The sequence below is a fragment of the Limanda limanda genome, chromosome 7, assembly GCF_963576545.1.
Source record: "Limanda limanda chromosome 7, fLimLim1.1, whole genome shotgun sequence".
NCBI lineage: Eukaryota > Metazoa > Chordata > Actinopteri > Pleuronectiformes > Pleuronectidae > Limanda > Limanda limanda.
Window position 1 is genome coordinate 19,060,879 of NC_083642.1, and position 12,624 is coordinate 19,073,502.

The 12,624-nt window shown below is 41.0% G+C and overlaps 1 protein-coding gene across 1 annotated transcript in view; it reads right to left on the reverse strand.

Annotated features, from left to right (window-relative positions):
* The window catches only part of nphp4 (nephronophthisis 4), a 171,591-nt gene that overhangs the window by 13,955 nt on the left and 145,012 nt on the right, over positions 1–12,624 (reverse strand). The window contains exons 19-23 of the mRNA XM_061074644.1: positions 11,754–11,888; positions 8,989–9,188; positions 7,449–7,672; positions 1,176–1,365; positions 430–513 (exon numbers count right to left, since the gene is read on the reverse strand). Of these exons, the coding sequence (XP_060930627.1) occupies positions 430–513; positions 1,176–1,365; positions 7,449–7,672; positions 8,989–9,188; positions 11,754–11,888 (833 nt within the window). The remainder of the gene's footprint in view (positions 1–429; positions 514–1,175; positions 1,366–7,448; positions 7,673–8,988; positions 9,189–11,753; positions 11,889–12,624) is intronic.

Consider the following 12,624-nt stretch of genomic DNA (forward strand, 5'->3'; position numbering starts at 1 on the left):
CAACTCTGTCGGTCAGTGATGAAAACATGACACCTGGGTGAACGTGCTGAATTGGTAAGAGAGCGCCTCGGTTTACTGTACTTTAGTTATATCGACCATGACGCACCAGAGAATGAAATGGTAAGGCAAGCTGCTTATTGGATTTACCTTCGATACAAACACGTACATATATACGCTGATTTTAGTGCAAGAAAGGTAGGACAGCCAATATACCTCGAGATACTAAAATCTTTGGATGACATTCAAGCTCTTATCATGGCAGAGAAACACTCCGTACGTCCAGATTGCACCGCAAACCCATAGCTTGCTATAATTCCAGCCCTGGGACAAACTAATCAGGGATTAAGAGGCAGAGGACTTGAGATGGAGATAAAGATGAGTCCAGGAGAGAGAAGATATTTCACAAATCATAAGTAGCACACTCTGTACCTTGATAGTTTTGGCAGCAACAATGTTGGACTGATTCTTCTTGGCCATCTGAGAGCCTTTGCCTGTAGGTAAGAAGCTCGGTCCCTGTGAGGATTTGATAAGAAACCAAATGTTTATCAAAGTCGAGCATCAACTAAACACAGAATGGCTGCAAAGAAAGTACAACATCTGTAAATCACACATGGAAACTGTAAATGATCACAAACAGCAGATTAGAACCGAAAGCGATAACCCCCCCCCCCAGTCAGCCACAGGAGATAAAGGCAGAGCCTGTGTAAATGACATTTGGTTCAAATATGCTTCCTGCACTAGATTACCTGTACTATACATGTGTATAACTGGCCCTTGAAATAGGCGAATAATAGGCGAATATGGTGAATAATCCTTTTCGTGAAATTCATATCAACAAAGTTTAAACTCTTATCTCTGTTTCATCTCTTAATCATACTCTCACAGCGTTCGCACACCAGAAACACAACCTTCAGACCACACAGCAAATCAATTTTCAAAGATTTCCTGAACTAGAATCAATAACAAGACCTGTGAAATAGTGTGATATCGAGAATCGGGAAGGGGCTACTTTTAACTTTCATCTGCGGATATGGAAAAAGATGTGATGACTGTTTCTATAAACTAACTTTTCTAATCTCACAGCCCAGATATAATCTTTTTCAAAAATATTGCTTTCTGCATTAATTACCATTCCAAAGAAATCAAATGTAGGCCATCAGCATCGAACACTGTACCTGAGGGGCCATGGTGTGATCACAGAGGAAGCACTGGTACTTCAGGGGAATATGGATGCTCTCCTTGGGCCGGAGGTAAACCCTGGGACCCGGAGCACCCTGCTCCCACTGGAACATGTTCTCCTCCAGCGGAGTGGGAGTTTGGGTTAGTGCTTTGAAGTATCGCCACTCATCTGTGTTGGTGATGACACTGAATGGAAAGATTAAAAGGACATGAGTGAGATGAAAGCAGGCTCTTATATGTTTAAGGGATCCAGCCAGGATCAGACACGGACGTTTTACATGATCAAGAATAAATCAAAGCCCTCACTGTGGAACACTGCAATGTTCATGACAGCCTGGAATAAGATGGTGTTGAAACAAACAACATGCTGATGTGTCTGTCATTTTTTTCTTAACAGCAATTTAGCTAAAGAATACAGAGATGTAAATGTCCTGATGTTGCAGAAAAGGCCCCAGGGTCATTAGAAACACATTTGCTTCATCTCAGGAATAAGAATTTGCTCATTAAATTTCTAAGAAAGTTTGACATTTATTAATACAAATGCTACAGAATAGTAGTAGTCATTCGGTCAGTTTGGTGGTACGGGAATATCCAGTGTCAAAAATCGGTTCATCATCTGGAGAGCAAGAATTGTTTTTTTTTTTAAATTTTGTAGTTAACCATGGGACATTTAAATTCGGTGGGGTAGGTCGTTTATAAAGAACATTGAGACTCACCATATGAGCTCCATGAATACCTACAGAAAACTCTGTTTGAACAAATCAACTCCATCAACACTTCTGATCTAAATGTTTTCACTATGACAGGATCAAGAGCAAAACACACTAACAACAGGGAAGGGGAATGTTTTCTGATAACTATTGCTAATCAGTGAAATCAACTTTCAAGTTTCATAACAAATATTACATCAGTGTTGAATTATTGCTGCACAAATATGAGTTGAACTGGGAAAGGTGAATATGCATAACCAAGCTTAAAAGCTTAAACGACATGAGACTGTTACTGATCCTACACAGACAAAGAAAGCTTATAGGCTTATTTCCCAAAATGTCAAACTGTTCCTTTATTGAGGAATACCTATTTTAAAATACATGAAATATAATATGTATATATATATTCTAATGTTAGAATAAAAAATATTAGAATAATAATTGTAAGTTCAGAGCAGTATGAAGATTTAAATTGAACTCAATACACGTTGATCATGGTGGCTGTTTAATCAAAGACTGCAGTTGTCGGAAAGATGTGCAGAGGCCAGTAAAAGTAAAATCCTCCAACAGACCCAAGCAAATGGATTCAAGGGAGAAAGCAACAGGAACAGATAACACGTTCCATCAGAGGGAGGTCCCCTCTTCCATCTCTCTGCTTCCTTTGAATGCAAAAAATTTCACACACAACTACAAAAAGGCCAGCGCTGCTTTAAACTTCAAAGGTTCCAACCCATCAGCATGGCGAGGTGAATTTCTCTCAATGAGGCGGCAGGAGTTTATGAATTTATAAGGGCCCCACCTCGCTAACATTAGGGCGAGATGCAACAGTCAGTTCCATAAAATTTATTTGGAGATTCCCACCTGTGCATTTTGAATGAAACTCTTTGCCTGTGGCTTATCATGACAACAAAGGCTCTCTGTGTACTGGTATTTCACCTGAGCCTCCGTGAAGAACCGTGGGTTGATTCATTATTAAGGAGAGAAAATAGAGCAAGGGCGGAGGTGCACGGGACAAACAGACACGGACATGTAAAGAACAGAAGGAACAATATAACGACACAATTATTTGAAGGGGGAGAAAGGAATGAGTTTTGAGTAGCAAAAGACAGATAATGAAAGGGAAAAATGATAAAAGGATAAGCAGCAGCGAGGACCAAAGGCAGGAGCTGTATAGCCTCCTATCTCTCGACTAGCCAGCAGCCAGAGCTCACGCTGGGCTCAATGAGGCCAAGTGTAAAAGGTAGCCATGCAAAATGGAAGGCAACATGTGGCAAACGGCTCCTCCATGTCAAGGGCAGCCTCTGGGCACTAAACCGCAGCACACATCAAAGCCTCGACCGGCCCAAACTCTCTCTTTGAGGGCCAGACTCTTCTGCTGTTTGTTTTTGTACAACAAAGAACTGACCCAAGGCCTTGTTTATGTCTCCAGATCTCACAGTTTCCTTGTCAAATATTGGTTGATATATCGACAAGGAAGTAACAGCAGAGTAGCCTCCGTGCACTCACGCATGCAGTTCACACAACAGCGGTTCAGGGGCAAGACTTGTTGTTGGTGTTTGTCTGCCTCAAACACTGGCAGTGTAAAAAAAAAAGTACAGCTAATACATTCTGTACATCACAACAACAGACGTATGAGGGACTGAACACCAAGAGTTCAGATTCAGGGATTTCTTTGGAATTTGGAAAGAGAGCTCTGGTGAGTTTCTTACACTGGAGATGATTGTTTGTACTGAAACAAGGCGGTGTTCTCTCAGCCTCTGTGTGTCTAACATACCAATCATTGTTAAATGCCAGACTGTTACTGGAAAGCATTACTGAAGTAATAATACTCTATCTATTCTCACTTGTCATCCAAGGGAAGCGCAGTTCATTGTAAGGGCAAAGATATTCTTTAGAATAAGACTGAACAAAACAGAGTAAATAAACTGTGAACTTCTGCAGGTGGATGGATGATTCAAACACAGAAACAACAGCTTCCTTCCCTAAATCAGAGAGACATTTGACATTCACTCTACTGATTCCAGAGAAAAAATTTCAGACATCTGGCAAAAGATGGAACAAACTTATGGAGCAGTAATTTTCAAATCACAGCTCAAAAGTCACAAATGTATTAAATATTACATAGATCATTTATCTCTCTGCTCGTCTCTTCCATGGAGCCTGAAGTCATACATATTACAACTCACATAATAGAACTGCTTATATATGACAAAATACTTAATTGTGATCAAATATAAAGGTATTCCAGGCATTGTTGTGTGCACGGTGCTGTGATGCAGAAGCCTCCTTGCCGCCATCGGGAAATAAATATAAAAAGGAACGGGGCACTAAGCCGGCGAGAGGACAGATGCAGGGATTGATGACTCTCAATTAGACCTGTTTGGCCCGGTGGCTGGGCTAATGCCATAATGATTCATCCACAGTGACTCCAGCCTTTGTTGATCAACGTGATATATGTTAATCCAAAGCTGAGGCATGAGCAGAATCCATAACAAAAGACTAAGCGCCGGGGAATTAACAACAAACTCAAACAAACATGGCATGGATACCAAGAATGGTGATCAAGCAGGAAATATCAACAATAATGGCTGCTATGTGCAGATTAAAGGGGGCACGGAGCATCTCACTGGCATTATGTCTGCATCTGTGTCAAGGACAAATTCGTTAGCGAAGGAGCGTCTTTGTATGTGAACGAAATCTAGAGAGAAATGTTTCGAGGTGTTGCTGGATAGTGCTGAACAAATCTTTTGTGAAAAGTCTGAACAAAAGAGAAAGCTTGTAAAGCATCAACATGCTAAATGGAAAATTCAAAGACTAAACAAGTCATCCACCACATACAAACAAGATGTGTCAAAACAGTAAATAAATCAAATTTTTAAAAAGCTACACACATTAGTACACACCTACACACAAACGCATCAAATCAAAGCAGTGAGCAAGCTGTGAATCAGACGCCCACAACCTGAATAAAAGACAGCCACACACAGGCCAACATCTTCATGGAATCGTCCTCATCTCGACTCTCTGCGGGGGTGGCTTTTTTTGTGGTGGGGGGGGGGGTGGGTGTATGCTTGGATTCTTTTTATCATATTCATGAACCAGTTTAGCTTCACTGTCAATATTAGAGATGTTCCACTGTTAACGTCGAAGCTTCATCTGTCTGTGTCCTGCTAATTTCTGTTGATTATTGTTTTAGTCGACAGTGTTGTGCAAGAAGAGGATATAACATGCTTCTTTAATAGTACTTACTAGGGATGGGGGGAAAAATCGATTCAGTTACAAATCGCGATTCTTGTGAATGACGATTTTAAATCGCCATGCTGCCTCAAAAATCGATTTAAAAATAAAAAATTAATTTTTTTTTTTAATTTTTAAACATATTTATTGGTCTATACGGGGGGGATATATGGGGGGGGGGGGGGAGTTGACCAGCTCTTGTTTTTGCACAAGAATCTAAACATATTGAAATAATGAATGAACTTTTATTCATTCTATTTAATTTACCTTTAATTTATGTTTAAAAGTACCCTTAGTGGCATACATTTCTTAATCTGTCAGTTTGTGTGCAGTTGACAGGGGCTATTCAATAATAGGGCACATTCTTATTTATTTCCTCTATTGGCTGCCCGGCAGTCATTAAGTTAATGTTAATATTTGAAATAAAACTTGTAAAGCTCTAAGTGAATTTGACTGTGTTGTATTTGTACTATGATTCAACTTTTTTCCATGGTCCAATATTTAAAAAAATAATAACCAAAAGAAATTGCAGGAAATCGTAATATCGAATCGCAATACTTACAGAATCGCAATACCCAAAGAATCGCAATACATATCGTATCGCCACCCAAGTATCGTGATAGTATTGTATCGGGAGGTCCCTACCGATTCCCGTCCCTAGTACTTACGTAGTTACGTTTGTCATTTTTTACTGAAGCTGCTAAAGGTATATCTCTATACTATTGTGAGCTGCTCTCTGGTCTCCAGGAGGAGGATCTATTTTGTCATAAACTTCTAAAAAGTACAATCCATCAGTGTATGAATGGAGCTGTATGAAGCCCCCGAAAGGTCATGGTGGAATTTTTTTGCTGAAATAAGTTTTGTTTCAATGCATCCACAGAGAAAGGCTGAGCATGATAATGATAAAGAATTATGCTTTATGTAGTAAGCCCCCTTACAGTATAACCACAGCCATACGATGACAGAGGTGTTCTCATGGCTTTGCTCTGCTTTTCATTTTTCAGGCTGTGTAATAGTGTAATAGAGTAATAAGTGTAACACACTGAGTACCTGCGGGGCCTGTATGTGCAGTGGACTGACATGGTCATAAAGGCTGCATTGTACTGGTAGCATATGTCATGACATATGTCTCCAGAAGCACCTTGGGTTTAAATCCTGAGCACAATCCACAGCACAATACATACATCCACAAATTCAGACAAAGCCCCAGCATGAACCATATTCACAATCACTATCACCACAGTGAGGCGGAGCAGCTCGGCTCATAGCCAGCAGCTGTGTACTGTCACAGTATGACCTTTTCCAAAGGGTAAGGAGCAATAAATACACAATGTTAAGTGTTGCATCATTTGTCCTTTCGTTAAGTATTTGCACAGGGTGTCCCTAAACTGGCGGGCTCTTACGACTAACTGTACCAACACACTGCAAGGAAACACATGTAGTTCAGGGGGGAAATACCCCTAAGAGAAGCAGGTGTCACTTACAGAGAAAAACTGCACCAATACATCACTGTTTAAAAAGCAAAATATTAAGTGTATCCAAAGACCAGCTCATTTCAATTTAACTGTCCAGGGCCGAACAACCTTTTCACAAGATATACACATGTATGAGCAGTAAAAAATACAGGTAAAGGAAATTAAATCAGGAGGTTTGCTTTAAATCTAACGAATGTAAAAAGCTACTGAAAGTAATATCTTAGGGTTGTTCGATACTAAATGAACTCACAGCATGGGTAAGTGGTTTTAATGAAGAAATACAAGCAACCATGGATACAGACTGAGACTGTGTTTAATAATGGCTTCTATCCTTGAAAGCCTTCTGCTATTAGGTGTTTCGTATTCTCAAGGTGTTATAGGCGGCCTTTGTTGCCAAAACTGGGGGTGAAACTTTTTATCTAACGGGTATGGAGGGCCCAGCCATCACATATCTGATCCAAAAAAGTGTGAGCATGTGGCATCATTTACTCAAGCAGGATGAAAATAGGTTTTAAGAACCATTCACAGAGCTACTCCATTACCTTTGGAAACACATTCAGAAGGTGTGAACACGGTTTCACAGTGGGGCATGGCTTGTTATGGTTTGATAATAGAAAATGCGAACAGTAAAGACAGTAAGACACACATGCACAGTTGGCGTGTTAGGCTGGAGGACACACTTATGAACTTGTAAAATGAATCCTAGTTTTAATGATGAAACACATGACTAACACATAATAGTTTCCTCGGGTTTCCAATTTGTCACTGGAAAATACAACAAGACTAAAGAAGCAGTGGAGGGTGGTGGTGCCGGCCTGACACCACCGGCCTGTTCGCAGAGTCTTACCTGAGATCAGGGTCATCACTCTGGATGGTGACGGTCTGAGGTACATTAAAAGGGTTTTTAAGGACAAACTCCATGTACTCGGCGCAGCCCAGGCTGGCATACAGGAGGTGCTGGGTGGTGATGGCCTGGCCCAGCATGTTGGCGATGCCGTCCGACCTGCTGCGCTCTTCGCTGAGTTGGATCTGAAGAAGTTCTCTGGACAGGTGGGCCTCCGAGCTCTGCTCCTAACAACCAGAAACAACAGCAAAGGCTGAAAACGACGCTCCACTTTAACACAAGGCATACCGAATATACTTTTCTCAGAACTTAGCTTTTTTCAAAACCAGGAAAATAAAACCTGGGGGGTCTCATGTTAATCAAATAATCCATCATTTTCTCCATGACATTTCCGAGACTATTGAAAGGATATAATAAAACTTTCTTGACATCGACACATCCATGCGGCCACATTCTGATCACATGTTGCTGGAACATGTTTCTGGAATCAATGCTTTGCAGGCAGTCAATCTTAATGTAACACACTTTCCTTCACAATCAAATGCTGTGAACATGAAACGACCTTTTTGAAAACCTTTGAGACACTTTGATTTTTTCAGAAAATTCCATAGATCCAATAATCCATCAGCCCTGGAACACTGAAAACAGGTATTTGAGAAAGGATTAAATATTATATACAACATTTTCTTCAATGTTCACGTTAAGTTTGTGCAACAGAGTTCCACAGCAGAAGCTTGACAGTAAAGGTGGTGGTTGTTTATCTTAAAAAGTATTAGTCAAAGAGTCAGTCCGCTGCAATCATAAATGTAACTGTGTAGTCCAATGAAATGTGAATCCATCCTTCCTGTGTCATTTCCTGGACTTGTGTCCCTTTAATATTATAGAGTACAACAATCTGTATTATATCAGGGATTCTAGCCGGGAGGTGCCTTCGCCCTTTAAAAGTAAATGAAACACCTCAAATTGAGTTTGAGAATGAGGATGGTAAAGCAAAGAGTGACAGAAAATAAAATATTCCACAGGTCTAGTGCACTGAAATTATGTTGAGGATAAACCTGGTCCAAATAAAGTCATGGCTATCAGCCCAGAAAAGTCCAATCCAAATTGAAATGCAAAGCAAGTCTGAAAGTGCATTTTCTGTGCAAGCAGCACCACTCCGTAGTATTGGCTGTGAGGAAATATAATGTGTAAAATGTCTGAGACAGACATGCACCACAGCCAAAATCATATTTAGCATGTGCAGCCATGGGTGAAAGTACAATATGTGCCTTCAGGTAGGAGAACAATTAACACCTTTTTGTACAGTCACTAAAACACAGAGGGCTGACGGGGACACCGCTTTGTGATCTGTAACACCGGCAGGCTGTCGGCGAGACGCTCCACGCCTCTATGAAGGCTCCCTCGTGACAGGAGAGGTTGCTCTTCCTCTGTGTTCTGATTTCAGTGAAGAAGATACAAAGGGACACTACTGTGGGCCCAGCTTCAGAGATAAGGATTTATTTTTGGTTCACCCCCTGGGCCCAAGTGCAAAGATTGACCTCACCGTGACATTAGCTGCTTGTACACCTTCCTTGGCCTCTCGCTGACGCACGGCGGCCATGCAGTCCAATTTGCGGCGCCCACCGTTGGGCTCGTTTAGGTTGAGCTCCCCCGGCATGACGCTGTCAGGTCTGATCCTGTGTCTGTACAACGGCACGTGAACCCCATCCATCTCCAGCCTGTGAGCCTGTGCGGCGTTCCTCGCTGCGGAAGGAGAGACAGACTGCAATCACGAATACATTCACTGAACAGAGTGGAATATAATCCTGTTGCCATTTCGACCGTATGTTCTAAAAACCTTCCAAATGTCCAAGGGAGAGAGGGGCCGACAGATTAAAGTACTGTTGGAAAACAAGAAGCAACAGCTTGCACACATGCAGACGACAGTCCAGTCAAACAACTGGCATCACTACAACTGGACAAACGCCCTGCTGCACGGAAAACAGGCCCGACTCTCTCATCCCAAATTATCTTTAACCTCCATGGCTATCCTCTGCAAGCACCAAAATACCAAATTAAAAGGACTGATTCATCTACTAGTCTCCAAATAATCCAACCACATATGGCCTGGATCATGCAAATTAAGCGTATTCTTTAAAAGCTTTAACAAGACAATTTGCCTAATCCTGCATTTTGAACAACAATGAGAAATCAACAAATATACAAACTCTAAACCCCCACAAATCACGTTTCTGATATTTGAAAACAGATTTACTACTCCACCACTTATACAAATACTCCATGTGATGTGGTATGTGTAGCGGCATGTGGGAAGATAAACCCGGACTGGCTGCAAGTGGCCACAAATGTTTGTCAGAAATGAGCTGCACAGTTTGGAGAAAGGAAGCATGTATTGCGTCAGTGAAATGAGCTTGAGGGAAATGGGGGGGATAGAGGAAAGAGTCAGAAAATATGAGAGAGAACGGTGCACAAGGCTTAAAGAGAATATATCAAATTACAGATACTATGAATCATTTACCAACCTAAATTTACTCGTATCTGTGCTAAGGAAAATAGAATGTGTCTGTATCAAAAACTGACAAATCCCAAACGTTGGTTATTCTTAGATTGAAGTTGTTGTGTGGCTGCTTTGGTTTAAAAAACATGAAACATTTGAGAACTTAATTTTTTATAATTAAAGGAGTTTATATATCTCCTTTTCAGTTTTTTCTTTCCTCAAGTGTGGATAGTTAAAGTGGCCAATCATAGCAGACTTGACCTTATCATGAGGGGGCCTTAAAGAGACAGGAGCTAAATCCAAGCGTTTCAGACAGAGGCTGAAAAGAGGAGCTGCAGCAATTGACAGTTTGAGGAAGGTGATCCAAACCTTGTCAAGTGTAAACCCAAATTAAAATCATGAATATGAATATGAAAATAATATGTTTCTTCTAAATGGAGCAAGGACTTTGTAGAAAATGTGTATATTCGTCAACGTACAGTCCCAAAACAGGTATTGTTTTGTTATCAACACGATCATTGAGTATCTTACACCCACAAGTATGTAACACACACCCAATATGTAACTAGTCAAACTGAAGTCATAGAGGATAAACAGATTATGTTAAAAGGAAATACACCAATTTTAAGAACATTTTAGATTCTTATTATTGTTATTGTAATATACTGTATCTTGAAATAGATATTAGATGTACAGTGCAGGAGTAAATGAAATGCCCCTTCTCTCCCAGTACCACTCTAAATCTCTGGAGAGTTTTCCCAAGTAGCCTTATCAATGAGGGATTGGGTAGACTGCCAGTCACCTGACCAGATAGTGTCCAGCTACACTGCTCGCTCCAAAGCCACAGGCAGAGAAGGGGACAGGAGTGGGACTGACACACACGCAGACACACACACGCACACAGAGTGCAGCGGCTCTGTTCCACATCACGGCTTAATATTACAACTGGACTCCAGTGGAAGCAGTTATACAAATGCCTAAGTGGCATGGAGAGGAGAGAGGAGGTGAGGTGGAGGAAGTGGTGGGGGGGAAGCTGATATACGTAAGATAGAAAGCAAACAGTGAACAGGCCGTGTTTGCACAGAAAGGTGTGAATAAATGATTCCAGCTTAGGGAACACATTTGGAGTCAAACTATGAATTAATCATTTTTCTACAGTATATGTAGACACATGTTTGTAGTGTGATATGAACAATTATTTGTGAAAAGTAATTACAAAGGACTTCTATATGTTCTCCTCAGAGATGGACTGTAATTCCAGACTATTTACATCATTACAAGCAATTAACTGCTGGTATTCAACCACATTTTCTTACCCGATCCATCACTGTGTGTGTGTATGTGTGCGTGTTTCAGTGCACATTTGAGGACAGATTTAGGAATACACGCCAGTTGACTGGCGACAGCTTGTCTAATTGAGGAAAAAATTGGTTTTCCCAGCGTTTGTGTGTGTGTGTGTGTGTGTGTGTGTGCGCCTCTGCTTGAACTGCACAGCTGCTCATACACGCACACGCAGACAAAACACAAACAGGGCTAGCCACCAAAGAAGCTCCTGAAAGCTCAATTAGGCTGAAAATTGAGCAGTTCAGTGGTGCAGCCAAGAGGCAGAATGTGAAATGGATCTGGAAGGAGCATGGTCACTGCCCAAATGGAGGACAGTAATTATTCCATGCTGTAAAGTACCCACACACACATGCTGAGTAATACAGTGAAGGGTAAGCGAAGAATAGCCTGGCGTGCACAGTGAAGTCAATTGGCATGTTCGACCACAAACAGACAGGATTCAGTGGGCCGTGGAATAAAGTTCTTGCCGTTGAGTTGGAGGATGTTTCTGGACGACAGGCTCCCTCCTCTGAAGCCACTGGTGACTTGGCGAGGTGTTATGATGTGGGAAGGAGACAGCATCACGTCCCCTGCCCTCCTCCTGGTGGGATCTTCTGGACACCCTGTAGAAGACAGATACAGTTTTAGGTTTACATCTCATTATGTTTCTATGCCAAGCACCTCGTATAGCCAGCTTTAAAAACAACACCGTGGAACTGTTTCACCTAAAAATAACAGCTTCAAAATGAATGTGATGGTAAATTGACTTTGAATAAGGAGAAAAAAAACCCCACCCCTCACCCTGAATGTCTGACCTTACTCTATGTTACTTTGGTGGGTGGGTATGAGGAGTGTGTAACTGTAAAATGCCAGCATCAGGCCCACGAAAGTCAAGAGTAAAGCTGAAATGTATCAGTGAAATCATCAGTGTTTATCTCCATATAATACATGAGAAAACTTTGAATATATCAACAACTTTTAAACAGATTTTGGTGTATTTGTTACAGTTCTCTTGTGTTTCAAGAAGGGTGATGAATAATATCCACTGTTAAGAAAAACCACTTAATCACTTTTTCTCTGTCCAGATCTGTACAAGCTGACCTGCTACACCCACGAGCGACACTTGTACCGCCTACTGGCAATGAGTGTCATTTTTTTTATGGAAGCTGTCTGTTTAGTTGTTGTTTTGCAGGTTTGATATTTGTATATTTCTTAGTGAAAATAGTAATTAACAATACATGACAAATCATTGTGTTTGAATAACAGTGGACAACAACTGCTCAAGGACAAATGTTGTTTTAAGCGATTAAGTGTTTGCTATTCAAGGAGTACTATTTGTTTCCTTTCATAAATATTTAA